The 22,609-nt window shown below is 34.8% G+C and overlaps 1 protein-coding gene across 6 annotated transcripts in view; it reads right to left on the bottom strand.

Annotated features, from left to right (window-relative positions):
* The window catches only part of LOC145683709 (uncharacterized), a 142,876-nt gene that overhangs the window by 50,845 nt on the left and 69,422 nt on the right, over positions 1 to 22,609 (bottom strand). For 2 of the 6 annotated variants that reach the window (XM_081755156.1, XM_081755157.1), the window contains 7 exons: positions 21,690 to 21,746; positions 19,705 to 19,764; positions 18,360 to 18,416; positions 15,192 to 15,251; positions 4,030 to 4,086; positions 3,353 to 3,412; positions 872 to 928 (listed from right to left, as the gene is read on the bottom strand). In XM_081755156.1, the coding sequence (XP_081611282.1) occupies positions 872 to 928; positions 3,353 to 3,412; positions 4,030 to 4,086; positions 15,192 to 15,251; positions 18,360 to 18,416; positions 19,705 to 19,764; positions 21,690 to 21,746 (408 nt within the window). The remainder of the gene's footprint in view (positions 1 to 871; positions 929 to 3,352; positions 3,413 to 4,029; positions 4,087 to 15,191; positions 15,252 to 18,359; positions 18,417 to 19,704; positions 19,765 to 21,689; positions 21,747 to 22,609) is intronic. The other 4 variants (XM_081755160.1, XM_081755158.1, XM_081755159.1 and 1 more) reach the window with 4 other exon arrangements.

Raw genomic sequence — 22,609 nt, 5'->3', positions numbered from 1 at the left:
TGTAGAAATACATTTACTATTTGGCAACAAATATAACTCTGTGTATTGTTTTGTTCTCACACTACGTAAAATTGTGAACTATTTTGGGCACCTACGCACAACGGTAAATAAAAAAATATAATAATGAAAAACATACCAAGTTCCATCCAAAGTAAATAAATGTAAAATTTCAGATTAATTACGTATTAATAACTAATTAACTCTATGGCCTATGGAACCCGGAGGTTCAATGCCGCGTTTACAAAAGCTCTCCACTGACTTCTATCCTTAGCTAACTGCACCCAGTTTCTACTTTGTATTCCAATCTCTGCGAGATCCATCTTAATATTGTCCTCCCATCTGCGCCTAGGTCTTTTTAATGGTCGTTTTCCAATTGATCTTCCAGTCAAGACTTTGAAAGCGTTTGTACTTTCTTCCATTCTAGCTATGACCTGCCCACCTAGGCCTCCTAGACTTGACGACCCTAACAATGTTGGGTAAACCATATAAATTATGTAGTTCCTAATTACGTATTAATGAAGTTATAAATATATGTGAAAGGCTAGAATAATCAACTATCGCCCAATACATTTATATTCTATCATCTTCTGTTTCTGGACTGTCATCTTCCGAATTGTTCATGAACTCCTACATGGCTATATGTGTAACGTTACCTGGGTTCGATTTCTTATAGAAACTGTGAAGATTCGGATTCCACGTAAAGCTGTGCTTCCATGCCTAGTATAGCCTCTATGCTGTATGGCACGCTAAAACCTCGAAGTCAAGTAACGCAACTTGTTCGTGAATAATATAAACACGAACAGTATGTCTATAAATCTCTTTCTGCATGACCGCGCATATGATCATCATATAAATATATATAGAAACTCACCTGGTGATGGTGGTTGATAAACTGCATCGTTCCAAGTCATTAATTCAGGGATGTCATCTAGAAATGAAATTTTTAAGAAATTATCAAATGAATAGAATAAAATTTTACCAAAAATCTCTTCTTATTTCTTATCAAATTCTTTAATTGTTCACATTATGCAAATGACATCTGTATTACTTCACTGTCGACATGATTCTCAACTGTGTCACGTTTTAATCTCTGAATTATTTGAAGTTTCTCGTAGTATTTTTGAGTTCTAAGCATTCGCTCAAGGTAAATGCTACATTACCTATGTTGCTAATGTTAAAAAAACGCACGTGTAATGTTCTATGAGATACTTTGGATGTCTCCACCACTATTTTGATACGCAAAACAGAATCGTGTATCTAAAAGAGAAATACAATTTAAAGTAATATTTGACATGTATTTTGTCTCGTACTTAATGAGTATAAGTTTGTTCATGTAGCGGATGTCTGTTGTGTTATTCTAAAGTGTTTGGCAATTCTCAGGCTAAAAGAGAACAGGTTAAGTGAATCATACCAGACGTATTGATGATGTCGACCAAAGTCAGGAAGTCCACTATTTGAATGCACCTGCCTTTGTTATACACACTATCAGTGTATCTGAATAACTTTGTGAATGTTGGATTCTGAATCTCGATGACTTAAGTTGGCTGCGTCTGAACATCACTAACTCTCCAATGTCTCTCCAATGATTCTTCAAAAGATTGCCACGAAGACTCTAATCATGACTTTAATCATCACTCTATTCATGACTGACTATTTAAATACAATGAAGTAAACTGAAGCATTCATACAAGAGAAAGGTCTTACACTGCAGCTTGTGGCTCCCAAAATTCGGGTTGGAATTATTATACGTGCATATCAGATTTCTCTGAAGACATTTTAGTTAACCAATACTTCTTAAAGATTGAGCATCATGTCAACACTCAGAATTTAACATAACTTTACATCACACTATCCAATGTAATGTGTATTTGTTAGTAACAAAACATACAATTACAAAATGCTTGCATTGATAGAAATCATCTCAGACAAACTTACATCATTAACAACATTCAGAGACTGCTTTTGTAAAACTGATTACCAAAACGAAAACAAACTTTAGTAATGTTCCAAAACTGAGAATTAACATACACAATGTTTCCAATATTATTATTTTCACTTAAAAATGATATTAAAATATTAAAAATCCTTGACAATAATGAAAGCGTTGGCTCCTTATTAAGGGCTCTTATTTCTGTACGTTAACTTCAAAATATGTATAACATAATCACTATTTGAGCTAAAACAGATCAAATATTACGATACATTTCAGCAATTCTCAAGTTCAATTTCTGGAAAAAAATTAAAATAAGAGAGGAAAAAAATTTAAAATAATTGACTCCTGATATTGAAAAGGATTTTCCAAATACGTACCTCTGATCATACAACATTCGTTTCAATAATGTTAATAATCAACACAACTTTGATAACTAAGTTCTTAACAACATAACTTAAGGATCCCGAAAATCACTTACAGTATTAGATGGAAAATCACAATGTTGAATATTTGCTAGGCGCATCGCTGGAATACAGGATAGGATAGAATTTTAGATTTCTGGGCTTTCGGCATCTAAGGCCATTTAACCTTTCACATTTTTGAGGGATGACGTCCCTCGGCAAGCACACAATCTAGGGAAAGGGAAGGAAGAAAGGATTGGGAAAGGAAGGAAGCGGCCTGGGACCTATAAGTTAGGTAGCACCCCGGCATTTTCCTGGTGAGAATGAGGAAAACCCAGGAAAAAACCTTATTCAGGGTGGCTGGCCTGAAAAAGCGTTTTACACTTTTTCGACCGAGTGGCCTCACCGGGAACCGAATCACTGGAATACAAAATACTGCCGTGTTCATACATTTTTTCTTGGGAATCCTCTGGGGAAAATATATTTCAGTAGGATAAAGTAAAGCGAGTACGAGAGGATTACATAAGGTTGAATTTTAGGAAAGGATACGAACCAATTACGAGATTTTGCATCATCTGCTAAGACAGGCTTTCAGTTTCTTTAAGTTATGTGGTTAAGAACTTAGTTACGAGTTTTTACTGATATTTGCGTTGATTATTAACATTACTGAAACGAACAATATATGATTAAAGATACGGATTTGGAAAATCCTTTGGAATATCAGGAGTTGATTATTTTGGAACTCTCTAACTCATTTATTTAAAATCTTTTCCAGAAATTGAAGATGAGAAATGTTGAAATGTATCGTAAATACTGTGTGTGATCTGTTCTAGCTCAAATTCTGATTGCGTTAAACGTGTTTTGAACTTTACATACAAATACCAGAGCCCTTAATAAAGAACCACTGATGTCATTAAAACGAAGTTTTTTTATTATTATTATTATTTCACTATTTTGAACTTTTAATATGTAACTATTTTCAGAGTTAACAAATAAAGAAACGTTTCTGTTAAATTACCTGATTTTCTTCCACTTTGTGCTGGTGTATTGTTTGCAGGAACAGTGTCTTGATAATAAACTGCAATGTTGAAACGAAAAGAGTTCGCTTGTGCATAATACAAGTTCATAACATACATGATATTTGAGTATATCTTAATTTGATATTTTTAGCCAGGGGAGTTATGATGATGGTAGAGGAAAATAAGAGGTAGGATTCAGAAGGAAGGAAAATAAGACCGAGGACTATTGAAAATGAAATTGGGGCTGGTTAGCAAGTCTATGTTTATTTATTTATAGAACGAATTCCGAGATAGAGCATAATTTTGCTATTTTACACAGGAAAACGTTAATAATAATAATAAAAAAAAACAGGCTAGAATAATGAATTATCGCCTATATATTTATTTTTTATCACCTCCTATACTTAGACCTTCCGAATTGTTTGTGAATTCCTACGTGGCTATATGTGTAGCGTTACCTGGGTTCGAATCCCTATAGGAGCTGTCGAGGTTCAGATTCCACGTGAAGCTGTGCTTCCATACCTATTATAGCCTCTATGCTTTACGGCACGCTAAAACCTGCAAGTGAAGTAACCCAACTTGTTCGTGAATAATATAAACACGAACAGTATATCTATAAATCTCTTTCTGCATGACCGCGCATATGATCATCATATAAATGTATATAGAAACTCACCTGGTGATGGTGGTTGATAAACTGCATCATTCCAAGTCATTAATTCAGGGATGTCATCTAGAAATACAATTTTTAAAAAAATATCAAATAAATGAAATAAAATTTTGCCAAAAATTTCTTCTTATTTCTTATCAAATTCTTTAGTTATTCGCATGATGCAAATGGCATCTGTATTACTTCACTGTCGACACGATTCTGAACTGTGTCACGTTTTAATCTCTGAAATATTTGAAGTTTCTGGTAGTATTTTTGAGTTCTAAGCATTAGCTCAAAGTGAATGCTGCATTACCTATATTGCTAATGTTGAAAAAACGCACGTATAATGTTCTATGAGATACTTTGGATGTCTCCACCACTATTTTGATACACAAAACAGAATCGTGTATCTAAAAGAGAAATACAATTTAAAGTAATATTTGACATGTATTTTGTCTCGTACTTAATGAGTATAAGTTTGTTCATGTAGCGGATGTCTGTTGTGTTATTCTAAAGTGTTTGGCAATTCTCAGGCTAAAAGAGAACAGGTTAAGTGAATCATACCTGACGTATTGATGATGTCGACCAAAGTCAGGAAGTCCACTATTTGAATGCACCTGCCTTTGTTATACACACTATCAGTGTATCTGAATAACTTTGTGAATGTTGGATTCTGAATCTCGATGACTTAAGTTGGCTGCGTCTGAAATTTACTAAGTTACTGAAGATCACTAACTCTCCAATGTCTCTTTAAAATATTCATACCAAGACTCTCATCATGACTTTAATCATCACTCTATTCATGACTGACTACAACGAAGTAAACTGGAGAATTCATACAAAAGAAAGGTGCTTACACTGCAGCTTGTGGCTCCCAAAATTCAGGTCGGAATCATTGTACGTGTGTATCAGATTTCTCTGAAGACATTTTAGTTAACAAATACTTCTTAAAGATTGAGCATCATGTCAACACTCAGAATTTAACATAACTTTATATCACAGTATCCAATGTAATGTGTATTTGTTAACAACAAAACATACAATTACAAAATGTTTGCATTGATAGAAATCATCTCAGACAAACTTGCATTATTAACAACATTCAGAAACTGTTTTTGTGAAACTGAATACCAAAACGAAAACAAACTTTGGTAATCTTCCAAACCTGTGAAGTAACTTATACAATGTTTCCAATATTATTATTTTTACTTGAAAATGATATTAAAATCTTAAAAATCCTTGACGATAATGACAGCGTTGGTTCCTTATTAAGGGCTCTTGTTTCTGTATGTAAAGTTCAAAATATGTATAACATAATCACTATTTGAGCTAAAACAGATAAAACATTACGGTACATTTCAACAATTCTCAACTTCAATTTCTGGGAAAAAAATTAAATGAGAGAGAAAAAACTTCAAAATAATTGACTTCTGATATTGAAAAGGATTTTCCAAATACGTACCTCTGACCATACAACATCCGTTTCAATAATGTTAATAATCAACACAAATATCAGTAATAATTGATAACTAAGTTCTTAACAACATAACTTAAGGATCCCGAAAATCGCTTACAGTATTAGGTTGTGAGCGTGTGGCCCCCCTCACTCCCATTCCATTTTAAATTCTCCCAGTTTTCCTTGGCTGAATTGGAATGAGGCTGGATGGATTATACGTCGACGCAAACTTTGTGTTAGTTTTATCCTTTTTTATGAGTTGGCAGTGCTGTGAGCAGTAACTTGTATTTCCGGTTGACCGAACAAAAAGGACGTGATATGGTAATGTTCCAAAAAATAGTACCGCAGTTTCAAAAGCCATCCTAAGTTGTTTTTATTGATTTCAGAATTTTAAGTATAATATGTTAATGGCAAGATTATTTAACACCCGTGATCCATATTTTTTGTTAACAATACTGCTTATGGATATTTTTTTTAAAAATAATCCTTTGGTGTGATTGGAGTAAGCTAACCGACGCTAGAGTAAGAAGGCGGGAACAGTGTGCGCGAAAATGGATGCAGTAATGAATAGAAGAGGTACATGGCACAGCATCAAAATCCTAAGTCAATTTACTAATCCTTTGTGAAATCGCACCAATATAAGTCGGAGTGAACTGCAGAAATTGTGTTATTTTATAATTCACGTAAGTTACAGTGAAGTTCTACGAAAATAATACAAAATGCCTCAAATCAGCTCAAACTAAGTACGAGCACACCTTTTCGATTTTGTGACGGCGTTGTTGTTCAGCCCTAAATAACAAGTCTAATGTTGAGTTTCACTCGTGTTTATGATAAAGGAACGTAGGTAAAACAAGAGATCAAAATATTTTGTAAATTGTCAATCAGTGGAAACATAAGCAAGTACATTGCCAACTACACAGCTGAATAATGAAAATAGAAACTAACTTGGAAAACAGGACATCCCTTTGAAGAAAAATAGAAAGAAGATTCTAGAAACTGCCTCCCAATACATCTATTGGCCTCCCCCTCCTTTTTTCAAAATCTCCAAAACCCCAGTGCGTGTGTGAATTGGTGATTTGTTAAGCAATTTGCCGGCTTCGTCGTTATAGTTTAAAATTCAAATTCAAGTGTTTTAAATACTTTTTTTTATTATTTTTAATTTTCCAACAAAATTCATAGGCTTGTATTCAATATGGTGAATGACAAATGAAAATCCTAAAATATAAAAATTACAGAGGTACCAAACTAAAACGTTGAAGTAAGTATGTATGTTGTATGTATAATACTTGTGTTTAAGTAAATCAATATCATACATGCATTATGTTTCAGTTGCTCCATACCAGTTTCTCACGCAAATCACTACTGGAACGGTAAGAATATTTGGTTGGTGTAGAAATTGTACGGATGTGTATCGGGCGTGTCACTGAGCGTGGGTACGCGCATAAACTGATTTGGATCGAACCCATCTTAATTAATGACTACATGCAATTCATCCCACAATCTCTAACCACTACTGCACAAAAGAGAATCTTATACTCCGTTCCATCATTCACATTCATTACAAATGGAAATTCTCAGTGTCTAAATAAAATAATCACGCTTAGTGAAATCATAATACAGGCGTACCGATCAAGACACGAGCCCCACAGGTCGTAAGAATACCTGCCCCGAACTGGAACCGAACCCAACACAATCCAATTGTGTTATAAAAATGGCGCCCGAACAGGGACCGAACCAATCGTGTCACAAATAATGTCTTCCCGAACAGGGACCAACGGGAATCGAACCCATCGTGTTACAAATAATGGCGCTCCGAAACAGAGACAGAACTCCTGAACCGTTAAATCGAAACTAGTAATTTATGTACTGGAACGTTTGATAAAACCACATAAAAGTGACGCTAATTGTATTTTTGATCAAGGTAAATTGTAGTGCCTTCTTAGTACTTTTTAATTTTGTTGTTTGAATTTCGTAAATCAGTCATCATGTATGTGAATGGAGAAATGGTACCTGTCATGAAGGAAATGCGAAAATTTCTAAAAGAAAGAGAGTATGTAATGGTAGAAATGCAATTTAGATATAGAATAGAACCATTTACATTGCGAGATGTTGAAAATGCTTTGAAGATAGATCAGGAAGTATCCAAAATTCGTAAAAGAGCTAAACAGGAAGCTGCAAAATTTCTTTTAGAAAGCAATAGAGAATATAGAGCAGGAGTTGAAGATAAAATTGTGTCTCAAATGCATGAAATACGTGAATCTGAGCTTTATCGAAGAGTTAAAGATGAATGTGTCTATAAATCAAAATCTGTTTCTCTGTCAGACATCAAACGTAAGTTAAACATTGACTTTGAAATTTCAGAGATAGTACGTATTGCGAAAGAAAGGGTAGCCGAAAGGATATATAAAAAGTACTTAAGACATCATAAGATTAGTTGTAATAAAGATTCCAGCGAGGAAAGGAAGGTAAACTGTAAAACAACATCACGAAAATGGGTTAGGTTTGCTGATTCTCCTGTAAATGTTAATAAGTCAGAAAATGTTCAAAATTATGAAAGTTGTCAAAGGAAAACTGTACCATTAGAAAGAAAATTTGCTAAAAATAGCTTAGAATTTATTGAATATGAGTCTGTAGGTACTTTGTGGGACATTGCCCCCGTAGCTAAGAAAGCATACGCACGAACAGTGAAAAATGAATGTGTTAAAAGTTGTACTATTTTGCCATGTGTTAAGTCTCAGTCACCACCTATTATAGTAAATCAAGCTAATATTGAATTTGTTGACAATGAATTTGAACAGGTTGAAGAAATATCTGACAGTGAATTAAAGGTAGAAAATGAAAGCATTTCTGTTGTTAATCACGTTAACATTGAGTTAGGCCAAGCCAAAGAATTTGTTTTGTCTCTGTCGAATAGCGTTTCAGAAAGAAAAGAAACAGAAAGAAAAAAGTATAACAACCCAGCTGTCTTGCAAACCCTACCAACCAAGTCGATCACGTCTAGCGTAGCTCCGTGTGTGAGCGAGCGATCAGCTGTCCCAGCTGTCATTTGTTTGTTTTGTAAGGGGACAAAAGGCATTCAGGAATGCGATGCGTGCTTCACTACAGAAAGGTTTACTAAAGTGGTAATAAATTGCGTTGAAAAGGGGAATGAAAGTAGCCCATATGCGCAACCGTGTAGTGTGATGTATTTCTTAGAGGAAAATTGTTTTTATGGCACCTTGCTAACCAGTAAATTGGAATGCGTTCCGTTTCACAAAACTTGTTTATTTTTTGTGTCTGTTAGGGTTGTAGAGATTTGTCAAGAGAACAGTAGTTCTTTAAGCTGCGAGTTGAAAGTTAAAAGTATACAGATAGGACAAATGAATTATGTCACTTTTTGCATAGTTACTTGCACTTTAATTGTGTATTTAGATTATAGTACAAACGGCTTTACGCCAGGTAGGCCTAATGGTAATGAACATAACTCAATAACGTGGGAAAAGAAACTAAAAACCTGTCAAGAATATTTTAGTAAATTACGAAATGTTGTTTGTCAAAGGGCAAGAAAATATAGTTCACAGGTTCAATGTGGCAAAAAGCACCGGCAATATAAAAAGAAAGTATGTAAAGTCAGACGAAAACTAAAAAGAGTTAAACGCATGCTATATTGTTTTTCAAAATTTTCCAAGTATGTTCGTAAATGTTCTTTGAGGAATAAATGTAACAGTCACACCAATGCTCAGACAAGTGACCGAAGTTTAAAATTGAATCACATTAGTAACTTAGCGATTCATGGCGTAGTAAATAGGTCAGGTGCTGACCACTCATCACCTACAAATAAATATCACGAACCTTTTCAGGAAGAATGTGGTAATCAGGTGAATGTATTCTTTACGCACAAGCGATTTGAAAGTGAACGTAATAGGAAAATTAAATGTCGATCGCCAATTATTGTCAGTGATGTGCTATCAGCTGATCGTGACGTCATAACAAAAGTTAAGCATACAGGTAAATGGAAAAACCTAGTGAAAAGAAAAAAGCAATCTAGTGTTCAACCTAAATATAGTAAAATTGGTGCACGTCGAAAATTATCACAAATGAAAAGTAATTGCTACTCAAGTAGGGATAAGTTAGTCAATTTCTTGTGCTATGCAGTAGTCATACATGTTGAGAAACCATTCACGTTATTTGTTTATTGGCAAATGAAACCTTTGAAAATTGTTTTTGTGTTGAAAAAGCCTCGAGTAGGTGTAGGATAAACGAAACTTCGTTAAGCCGGACTGCTTGTACTGTATGAAACCGACACTTGCAATGGTTTTAATATTTCAACAAAAAAAAAAAAATCTTGATATTTGAAATATATGTTCTACGAAATTATTTGTAATAGTATATTTTTTCGTTAATGCGTTCACGATGAAATTTCATTTTTTTTGAATCATAGAAAATATAGTGTTTCTTTTCGAAGTGCAAGAGTGCATTTGCGTAATGAAAATTATCAAATATAGTGAAAAGAAATAAACTTGCGTAGTGAAGATGTAGAAAATTTATATTAAATGTGTCATCACAGTGTTGCAATTTTACAAAATTAAAATGTTTCGGATCACAAATTTAAATATTTTGGTGAAAAATCATTTGGTAACAAACCTGAATAAGCACATTTCAAATTACCGAATTAAATCTCTCAAATTTTAAATAACAACTATGCGTCAATTAATAGTAATGTATACTTACGATGTGTAATATCAATTTATTTGTTTTAATCAATCAGTATGCCTCTGGGATTACTAATCAGCTGAGGATACTTGAATTTTGGTGTAGTAAGTTATTGTAGTAGTATGGTTTTACACCTGTACCCACCTTCATGACGCGTCGATTAATGAAAAGAAAATGTAATGAGACATCCTATTATAAATAAGTATCAAGTAAGTGGTGTTCATGCCAGTTGTTAGCAACCATTGTTGCATTCACTTTGCATTAATCTTTTCGTTGAATACGAAAACATTTTAAGTCTTAACTCGAAGAAATGGAAGCAAAGGTCCCTCCAACTATGGGTTACTCATATTCTGTAATGCCCGGAGTAGGCAATTTTCTTATTAGTCCCCTCTATATTATTTTTGAATTTTACCCAAATATCCTATCTTTTCACTTTGCTTCGGGGATGGAAATAAATGATATTTTAATGTGGGTAGGTATCTTCGAAATTTCGGAGGGCAGACACTTTGAAAAGTGTAATGGTTTGACAAACCATCCACTGCTCAGTCCATTCTTGGTCAAGTTTTAACCAGAATGTAATAAATGTAAAATATTATGATAAATTAGTATTGTTGTAGAATTAAGTAAAAATATTTCATACCGTAACCAATATTATGAAAAATATTAATGTGTGTTTATACTTGAATTTAATTGGTGTGCTATATATTTGGTTTATAGTAGTAATGATAATTGAAATACTACTACTACTAATAATAATAACAATAAATGAAATGAATATACAGTAATTGTGTTAGCTCTTAAGAATGTCGAAAGTTGTTTTTAATGAGAGTAAATATTGAATATGAATGCTTTTTGAAAATAGTAAGAAAACAAATTCATGTTACATTTAGAAGTACAAGGCACTACATTAGTAAATATTTTAGGTTACAATGATTATCTAATATACTTGTAATGTTTTGTGTTTAATGGTAAACAATGCCAGTGATTAATTACTCCAATTATTAAACATGTTATTTTAAAGGAAAAATAACAATAATTTTGTTCATGTTTTGATGTGTTTGAAATTGTGGCACTTAAATATTTTGAAATAACAAATAATAAGATAATGAAAGACATTGATAGACTTTATTGAAATTATGGCCCAACCGTAATCCGAAATTCGTTTCGCATGGCCCACGTGTTCGTTACCGTTTTTCCGAAAGGACTTTGAAAATTTTTCGTTATATCGTCACGAGAAGAGTTAAGTGATGTTAACCCTTTGAAGACCAATGAATGAAATTTGGTGACACTAGTGAAGTGATCAGTGTTGCAGGGTTCTGTTTGTTTTTCCTCTTCGATCAAAAACAAACGTCCTGTCGAGCGCCTTTGTAACCATACAGTTCAGCTCAGTCAATTTTTAAGAAGAAATTTTTAACTTTTTAAATGAACCTCGCATAAAAGTGTTTCCAAGAATTTTTCTCTCAGCCAACAAACGAATGTGCATATATGTATGTACGTCTCGACTCCAACGGAAATCACAGAGTTCCTCTCTCCTTCCCTTATAAGGACCTAAAATTCAGCACAATGGACAAACGTCGTCTCAAAACATTCCTGTCTATGGACTGTCATGGCTATTTTTAGCTCTTGACATCACCAAACTGCGTAGCAAACCGATTCTTTTGCCTAGCAACACGGCGAGACGGAAAGAAAAGGTGCAGTAGTCTGACTTACACTTACGAAGAAGCAACCACGTTGAGTATGGTGCCCGCGACTAAAATGAAGAAACAATTTAAAATAACGTTTAATTTTTTGTTAGTGTAAAATATAACTTTGGAAACAATGTAGTGAGAACGAAGATGATCACAAATTTTAAAGTATTCGTGCACAAATAAATACAAAGTCATTACAGCGAGATGGAGTAAGCCAGCAGCCAAACCACTTGTTCATCAAAAAAAGATGTAAAGAAACCAACCCGCAACCTTCTGGACATATCCTCAGGAGCCGCCAATGACAATTCCTTTTCAATTGTCACAGTGAGTAAACAGTGCTAGTGAATAACAGAATCAACCATGTGATGAAATATAACGAATAATTCGTGTCTACCGCGACGTCCGCGTCTTTCGTATTAAATGGGCTTATATTATTGGTTATTAAAAGTGAAGTGCCACTATTTATGTATTATATGTTCGTAAAGTTTTAGTGTTGTGAATTAAAAGCAAAATCCAATAATTGAGTATCCTTTGAAAATAATAACAATGATTTAAATTTACATGTGTTAATTTTAAGGAATAACTTAATTCATTTTCTTTTTTTTTTACAGCACGAGTGAATAGCGCCTATGCAACTTAGTAATACATACATTAATAAATTGCATCTGCGCTAAATGTACAATTAGAATTTATTTTATGTCGGTTTTCTAAAACGTTCTGGTTCGAATTCTTAAGTTGTGTGTCCAGTGGCTATATGGTAAGCTGGAATGAATGATGCAATTGTTATGACATATTCAAGGAGACATATTAGTAGCAAAGGATCGAATCCCGGACCATGGTAGATGTCCGACCCGACCTAGGGATCCGTAGGATCTATGTATTGCAATTAAAGTCTTTATTCTGGCAACGCACACATGAGGATCGAACCCAGTACTATAATAATAATAAAAGGCGTACCGAACAAGAACCAGACCCTACCGGTCACAAATAATGGCTAGCCCGAACAGGAACCGAACCAATCGTGTCACAAATAATGTCTTCCCGAACAGGGACCAACGGGAATCGAACCCATCCCAGGGTTCTGATAATCTTCAAAGAAGATCATCGTCCATGTCGCACGCCATTTGTGAGCGTGTGGCCCCCCTCACTCCCATTCCATTTTAAATTCTCCCAGTTTTCCTTGGCTGAATTGGAATGAGGCTGGATGGATTATACGTCGACGCAAACTTTGTGTTAGTTTTATCCTTTTTTATGAGTTGGCAGTGCTGTGAGCAGTAACTTGTATTTCCGGTTGACCGAACAAAAAGGACGTGATATGGTAATGTTCCAAAAAATAGTACCGCAGTTTCAAAAGCCATCCTAAGTTGTTTTTATTGATTTCAGAATTTTAAGTATAATATGTTAATGGCAAGATTATTTAACACCCGTGATCCATATTTTTTGTTAACAATACTGCTTATGGATATTTTTTTTAAAAATAATCCTTTGGTGTGATTGGAGTAAGCTAACCGACGCTAGAGTAAGAAGGCGGGAACAGTGTGCGCGAAAATGGATGCAGTAATGAATAGAAGAGGTACATGGCACAGCATCAAAATCCTAAGTCAATTTACTAATCCTTTGTGAAATCGCACCAATATAAGTCGGAGTGAACTGCAGAAATTGTGTTATTTTATAATTCACGTAAGTTACAGTGAAGTTCTACGAAAATAATACAAAATGCCTCAAATCAGCTCAAACTAAGTACGAGCACACCTTTTCGATTTTGTGACGGCGTTGTTGTTCAGCCCTAAATAACAAGTCTAATGTTGAGTTTCACTCGTGTTTATGATAAAGGAACGTAGGTAAAACAAGAGATCAAAATATTTTGTAAATTGTCAATCAGTGGAAACATAAGCAAGTACATTGCCAACTACACAGCTGAATAATGAAAATAGAAACTAACTTGGAAAACAGGACATCCCTTTGAAGAAAAATAGAAAGAAGATTCTAGAAACTGCCTCCCAATACATCTATTGGCCTCCCCCTCCTTTTTTCAAAATCTCCAAAACCCCAGTGCGTGTGTGAATTGGTGATTTGTTAAGCAATTTGCCGGCTTCGTCGTTATAGTTTAAAATTCAAATTCAAGTGTTTTAAATACTTTTTTTTATTATTTTTAATTTTCCAACAAAATTCATAGGCTTGTATTCAATATGGTGAATGACAAATGAAAATCCTAAAATATAAAAATTACAGAGGTACCAAACTAAAACGTTGAAGTAAGTATGTATGTTGTATGTATAATACTTGTGTTTAAGTAAATCAATATCATACATGCATTATGTTTCAGTTGCTCCATACCAGTTTCTCACGCAAATCACTACTGGAACGGTAAGAATATTTGGTTGGTGTAGAAATTGTACGGATGTGTATCGGGCGTGTCACTGAGCGTGGGTACGCGCATAAACTGATTTGGATCGAACCCATCTTAATTAATGACTACATGCAATTCATCCCACAATCTCTAACCACTACTGCACAAAAGAGAATCTTATACTCCGTTCCATCATTCACATTCATTACAAATGGAAATTCTCAGTGTCTAAATAAAATAATCACGCTTAGTGAAATCATAATACAGGCGTACCGATCAAGACACGAGCCCCACAGGTCGTAAGAATACCTGCCCCGAACTGGAACCGAACCCAACACAATCCAATTGTGTTATAAGGTGGAAAGCCATAATGTTGAATATTTGCTAGGCGCATCGCTGGGATGGAAAATACTACCGTGTTCATAGATTGTTTCTTGGGAATCATCTTGGGAAAACATATTTCAGTAGGACAAGGTAAAGCGAGTACGAGAGGATTACATAAGGTTGAATTTTAGGAAAGGATACGAACCAATTACGAGATTTTGCATCATCTGCTAAGATAGGTTTTCAGTTTCCTTAAGTTACGTGATTAAGAACTTAGTTACGAGTTATTACTGATATTTGCGTTGATTATTAACATTACTAAAACGAACACTATATGATTAGAGATACGGATTTGGAAAATCCTTTGGAATAGCAAGAGTTGCTTATTTTGGAACTTTCTAACTCATTTATTTAAAATCTTTTCCAGAAATGGAAGATGAGAAATATTGAATTGTATCCTAAATACTGCATGTGATCTTTTCTAGCTCAAATTCTGAATGCATTATACATGTTTTGAACTTAACATACAAATACAAGGCCCTTAATAAAGAACCACTGATGTCATTAAAACGAAGATTTTTTTTTTTTTTTTTTTTTAGATTTCACTATTTTGAACTTTTAATATGTAACTCTACTTTCAGAGTTAACAAATAAAGAAACGTTTCGGTTAAATTACCTGATTTTCTTCCATTTTGTGCTGGTGTATTGTTTGCAGCAACAGTGTCTTGATAATAAACTGCAATGTTGAAACGAAAAGAGTTCGATTGTGCATAATACAAGTTCATAACATACATAATATTTGAGTATATCTTAATTTGAAATTTTTGGCCAGGGCAGTCATGGTGATGGTAGAAGAAAATAAAAGGTAGGATTCAGAAGGAAGAAAGATAAGACTGAGGTCTATTGAAAATTAACTTGGGGGTGATCAGCCAGTGTATGTTTATTTCTTGAACGAATTCCGAGATAGAGCATAATTTTGCCATTTTACACAGGAAAACGTTAATACAAAAAAAGAAAGAAAAAAAAAGGCTGCAATAATCAATTATCGCCTATATATTTATCTTTTATCACCTCCTATACCTAGACCTTCTTCCGAATTGTTTGTGAATTCCTACGAGGCTATATGTGTAGCGTTACCTGGGTTCGAATCCCTATAGGAGCTATCGAAGTTCGGACACCACGTCAAGCTGTGCTTCCATACCTAGTATACCCTCTACGCAGAACGGCATGCTAAACTCCATGTCAACCAATCTGACTTGTTCATGAGTAAATACAGACGAACAGTAAATCTATAAATATCTCATTCCATGACCGTGAATATAATCATTATATATATATATACGAGGGAGGTTCAATAATTATTGTCCTCGGCATATTTAAAATACTTGAGCCGAGATGGATGATGGTGATATTGTAGCCTAATGTCTTAGATGCCTATATGCTAAATTTCAAAACCATAGCTGCTATTTTAATATTCTTTTTTGTCGTTTCAGGTGTGAGAGGTGGCATCTAGCTTGAAAAATGGAGAAAACCGAACAATGAGCTGTCATCAAGTACCTCCAGAAAAAGGGGTTAAGCCCAAAGGAGATTCATGAGGACATGATCAGTGTTTTGGGTGATGGGTCTCCTTCCTACCAGGTGTTAAAGAACTGGTACCGCAACTTCCGTTGCGGCAGGGAAAGCTATCAACAAGCCCCTGGTGCTGGTCCTCCAACAACAGCATGCACCTCAGAAAACATTGATGCTGTGCATGATACGATTATAGCAGACAGACGAATCACGGTGCAACAGTTAGCAGACATGCACACCTCTGTAGGCTCAGTGGAAACCATTGTGCATGAACACTTGGGATTCAGAAATGTGTGAGCGCAATGGGTACCCAAAATGTTATCTCGTGAACATCAGAAAGACAGAGTTAGATGTTCAAGAGCTGGTTTGGAGGTTATGGGGGCAGACCTGAAACTGTTCTGTGATCGATTTGTATCAGTGGATGAGACGTGGCTCCACCACTATGATCCCGAGTCCAAATGACAGAAAATGGAGTGGGGCACAGCAGTTCGCCTCCCCCACGCAAGTTCAAGGTGCAAGCATCAGCACGCAAGGTCATGGCCACAATTTTTGGGGATGTGAAGGGTGTGCTCCTTATTGACTACCTGGAGGTTGGACACACTATCACGCGGGCCTATTATGCAGTCCCAATCCCTAAGTTACGCGAACCAATCAAGGAAAAACGGCGCGGGATGTTGCAGCGAACAGTGTTCTTCCACCAAGATAATGCTCTGGCCCACAAAAGCCATCTTACTGGTGCCGAAATCCATGCTGCTGGTTTCGATGTGTTGGAATATCCTCCATACTCACCCAGCCTCGCCCCTAGTGACTTTTATTTGTTTCCAAAGTTGAAGGGGCACCTCAAGGGGAAGAAGTTTCACTCAAATGCAGCTACAGTGAAAAATGTCAATTTGGCCACCTCTCTAAGTTGTCCACCTGCTTATCTTGGCCTAGTTCGTCTTGAACCTGCATTTTCCCGTAAGACATTCGTTACTAACTACTCTGTAAGTTGGCCACCTGTCTATCTTGGAAGTTGGCGACACTGAAGCAATGTTTACCCTATGATGATAATGACAAATTTATCTGCGTATCTTGGCCACGCAAAATACAGTTTTGTTATTTTCTTAACTCTTTCGAATTCCCATATGAGAGGCAGATGTTATGTATTTGTGGATGGACACAAAGAAGCATAGATTCGCACGATTTGTTGTTGGAGGCCAATGGCCAGAATACTACCCTCATAAAGGGGTGGTGAAGGAAGATGTGAATAAGAAAAAGCACGTACAGGAATTCAGGAAATGGTTGTACGTATTTGTTTACCCTGTCTGTTTTGGTAAAACCATTAGTTATATCAACTCCTCTCATCAGCTTTAATAATTCCGGAAAATTCTCAAGGTTAAAACTAACCATCTCAATTGTCAACTATTGGCACCTGTTGGCTTGTCGAAAGATAGCAGAGTTTTTGAGATATGAATTCCCTCAAGATTTTCTCAAAACATCTTTTGCTCCGAAAGAAACACTTCTAGCTCATTAATAAGAGATAGTTAACTACAATATTAGAATGTGCATATCTGCCAAAAAGAATAAAACAAATGCATCTAGAATGAACCACCATTCAGTAACAACTGAAAAGAAATCATATAAATTGCACATAAATTTCTCAATTTATAGCTTAGCTTTTCTTGTTTTCAATCTGAATAACTCAGTGTGCTATAATATCAGTTTCAATAAACTGCTTACATACGCTTCTATTTCATGGTTGTCTGTGTTACTGTGTTTTCAATCCGAATAATCCAATGTACCAGACCAGCTTTCAGTAAGAGAAAGGTATGCACATATATTAAACATACTATAGTAATATTTTCTAGCACTGTATATTTTTATGATTACTCTATAAACATTATTTATAAGTAGCTGTCGTGCCACTGCTTATTAAAATTTTACAATCAAGTAATAGTAGAAATCCTATTCTAAAAATTCACATATCACACTTATTTTCTGTAAGTTGGCCACTTTTCGATGGAACCGATGATGGCCATCATAGACAGGTTTCACTGTATTATTGAAGCTGTGGAGGAATGTCTCACGGCTCAGCCAGAAATTTTCTTTGAAGCTGGCATAGTGGCTTTACAGCATAGGTGGAAGAAGTGCATTGCTATGAAAGGAGACTTTTTGGAAAAATAATACTGCTTCTTATAGGTAGGGACAAAAATTATTGAACCACCCTCGTATATATATATATATATATATATATATATATATATATATATATATATATATATATATATCAACTTACCTGGTGACGGTGGTTGATAAACTGCGTCGTTCCAAGTCATTAATTCAGGGATATCATCTAAGAAAAGAAATTTTAAGAAATTATCAAGTAAATGAAATAAAACTTCAGCAAAAATCCTTCGTATTTCTTATCAAAATTCTTTAATGATTCACGTGATGCAAACAGCATCTATATTACTTCCCTATCGATACAATTCTCAACTCTCTCAGGTTTTAATATCTGATTAATTTATAAGTTTCTTGTACTAATTTTTATTTTGTTATAGAAAATTATTTTCAGCCAACTAGCTAATTCTAAATTCTTATGAAAACCAAATCGAAAATATTAGTTGGCTGTATCTAGCAAGCATAGAGAGATATATCTAGAAAGTATTGAACAGTTTAGTTGAACGATCTGTTGTGTTCGGATGGTTCCGGGCTTAATCCCTAATATATGTCATAAAGCAATGCAAGAATCATGTAAACTATAAGGCATAACAAAGTGTGGATCATGAGAGATTGTCAGAGTATAAATATGTTAAGATAAATCTTTAGACCCTATATCTCTCTAATATATGTATGTATTTTAGTTTCATCCACACAGCTGGAAAAATTACATTAGTACTAATATATATATATATGAACACAGCACATAAGCAGAGGCACAAATACCAAAACTTCACACTTACGAAAAAAAACTTTTCCTGTTAGTTTATTTATTAAATTTTAAAAGTATTAAATCTGATAAATGCGTTTCCAAACCATCACACATAACAATAAAACAGTCTATAAACATTTTCGACTTTTTCTGTAAATATGTTTCCTTTTCTCTTACATACTTTCACTATATCACAGAATTATAAAAGGGGAGGAATAGTTTAAAATTTTATTTCTTTTTGAATGAAATACAATAATCTTATCTTTGTTATTGTCATCCTTTCACTCGGAAAAAGTGTTGTCTGTTGTTAAGAACTTAACTCTTCTCAATTATCAGTACTAATTCCTACTGATATTTGCGTTGATTATCAACATTACTGAAACGAATGTTCTTTGATTAGAGGTACGTTTTTGGAAAAACTTTCACAATATCAGGAATTGATTATTTTAGAACTCTCTAACTTTTTTTTTCTTCAGAAATTGAAGTGAAATGTTGAAATGTATCGTAAATACTGAGTGTGATCTGTTCTAGCTCAAGTTCTGATTGCGTTATACATTTTGAACTTTGCATACAAATACCAGATTCCTTAATAAAGAACCACTTATGTCATTAAAACGAAGTTTTTTTTTTTTTAATTTCACTATTTTGAACTTTTAATATGTAACTATTTTCAGAGTTAACAAATAAACAAACGTTTCTGTTAAATTACCTGATTTTCTTCCACTTTGTGCTGGTGTATTGTTTACAGGAACAGCGTCTTGATAATAAACTGCAATGTTGAAACGAAAAGAGTTCAATTGTACATAATACAAGTTCATAACATACATGATATTTGAGTATATCTTAATTTGAAATTTTTGGCCAGGGGAGTTATGATGATGGTAGAGGAAAATAAAAGGTAGAATTCAGAAGGAAGGAAAATAAGACTGAGGACTATTGAAAATGAACTTGGGGCTGGTTAGCAAGTCTATGTTTATTTATTTATAGAACGAATTCTGAGATAGATCATAATTTTGCTATTTTACACAGGAAAACGTTAATAATAATAATAAAAAAACAGGCTAGAATAATGAATTGTCGCCTATATATGTATCTTTTATCACCTCCTATACTTAGACCTTCTTCCGAATTGTTTGTGAATTCCTACGTGGCTATATGTGTGGCGTTACCTGGGTTCGAATCCCTATAGGAGCTGTCGAGGTTCGGATACTACGTCAAGCTGTGCTTCCATACCTAGTATACCCTCTACGCAGAACGGCGTGCTAAACTCCATGTCAACCAACCTGACCCTGTTCATGAGTAAATACAGACGAACAGTAAATCTATAAATCTCTCTTTTCATGACCGTGAATATAATCATTATATATATATATATATATATATAATATATATATATATATATATATATATATATACGAGGAAGGTTCAATAATTATTAAAATACTTGAGTCGGGATGGATGATGGGGTATATTGTAGCCTAATGTCTTAGATGCCTATATTCTAAATTTCAAAACCATAGCTGCTATTTTAATATTCTTTTTTGTCGTTTCAGGTGTGAGAGGTGGCATCTAGCTTGAAAAATGGAGAAAACCGAACAATGAGCTGTCATGAGGTACCTCCAGAAAAAGGGGTTAAGCCCAAAGGAGATTCATGAGGATATGATCAGTGTTTTGGGTGATGGGTCTCCTTCCTACCAGGTGTTAAAGAACTCGTACCGCGACTTCCGTTGCGGCGGGGAAAGCTATCAACAAGCCCCTGGTGCTGGTCTTCCAACAACAGCATGCACCTCAGAAAACATTGATGCTGTGCATGGTGCGATTATAGCAGACAGACGAATCGCGGTGCAAGAGTTAGCAGACACCATGCACATCTCTGTAGGCTCAGTGGAAACCATTGTGTATGAACACTTGGTATTCAGAAATGTGTCAGCACGATGGGTACCCAAAATGTTATCTCGTGAACATCAGAAAGACAGAGTTAGATGTTCAAGGGCTGGTTGGAAGTTATAGGGGCATACCTGAAACAGTTCTGTGATCGATTTGTATCAGTGGATGAGACGTGGCTCTATCACTATGATCCCGAGTCCAAATGACAGAAAATGGAGTGGCGGCATAGCAGTTCGCCTCCCTCACGCAAGTTCAAGGTGCAAGCATCAGCACGCAAGGTCATGGCCACAATTTTTTGGGATGCGAAGGGGGCGCTCCTTATTGACTACCTGGAGGTTGGACACACTACCACGCGGGCCTATTATGCAGTCCCAATCCCTAAGTTACGCGAAGCAATCAAGGAAAAACGGCGCGGGATGTTGCAGCGAACAGTGTTCTTCCACCAAGATAATGCTCTGGCCCACAAAAGCCATCTTACTGGTGCCGCAATCCATGCTGCTGATTTCGATGTGTTGGAATATCCTTTCTACTCACCCGGCCTCGCCCCTAGTGACTTTCATTTGTTCCCAAAGTTGAAGGAGCACCTCAAGGGGAAGAAGTTTCATTCAAATGCAGCTATTATTGAAGCTGTGGAGGAAAGGCTCACGGCTCAGCCAGAAATTTTCTTTGAAGCTGGCATAGTGGCTTTACAGCATAGGTTGAAGAAGTGCATTTCTATGAAAGGAGACTTTTTGGAAAAATAATACTGCTTATAGGTCAGGGACAATAATTATTGAACCATCCTCGAATATATATATATAAACTTACCTGGTGACGGTGGTTGATAAACTGCGTCGTTCCAAGTCATTAATTCAGGGATATCATCTAAGAAAAGAAATTTTAAGAAATTATCAAGTAAATGAAATAAAAATTTACCAAAAATCCTTCGTATTTCTTATCAAATTCTTTAGTGATTCACGTTATGCAAACAGCATCTGTATTACTTCACTATCGATATGATTCTCAACTCTCTCAACGTTTTAATATCTGATTAATTTGAAGTTTCTTGTACTAATTTTTAGTTTGTTGTAGAAAATTATTTTCAGCCAACTAGCTAATTCTAAATTCTTATGAAAACCAAATCGAAAATATTAGTTGGCTGTATCTAGCAAGCATAGAGAGATATATCTAGAAAGTATTGAAGAGTTTGGTTGAAGGATCTGTTGTGTTCGGATGGTTCCGGGCTTAATCCCTAATATATGTCACAAAACAACGCAAGAATCATGTAAACTATAAGGCACAACAAAGTATGGATCATGAGAGATTGTCAGAGTATAAATATGTTAAGATAAATCTTTAGACGCTATATCTCTCTAATATATGTATGTATTTTAGTTTCATCCACATAGTTGGGAAAATTACTTTCGTACTAATATATATATATATGAACACAGCGCATAAGCAGAGGCACAAATACCAAGACTTCACATTTACGAAAAAAAATCTTTTCCTGTTAGTTTATTTATTAAATTTTTAAAATTATTAAATCTGATAAATGCGTTTCAAAACCGTCACACATAATAATAAAACAGTCTATGAACATTTTCGACTTTTTCTGTAAATATGCTTCCTTTTCTCTTATATACTTTCACTATATCACAGAATTATAAAAGGGGAGGAATAGTTTAAAATTTTATTTCTTTTTGAATGAAATACAATAATCTTATCTTTGTTATTGTCAGCCTTTC

Source organism: Thermobia domestica, chromosome 4, assembly GCF_964235325.1.
Source record: "Thermobia domestica chromosome 4, izTheDome1.hap1.1, whole genome shotgun sequence".
NCBI classification, from domain to species: Eukaryota; Metazoa; Arthropoda; class Insecta; order Zygentoma; family Lepismatidae; genus Thermobia; species Thermobia domestica.
The sequence above is the reverse complement of the archived record's forward strand: the minus strand, read 5'-3'. Positions and strand labels throughout refer to the sequence as shown.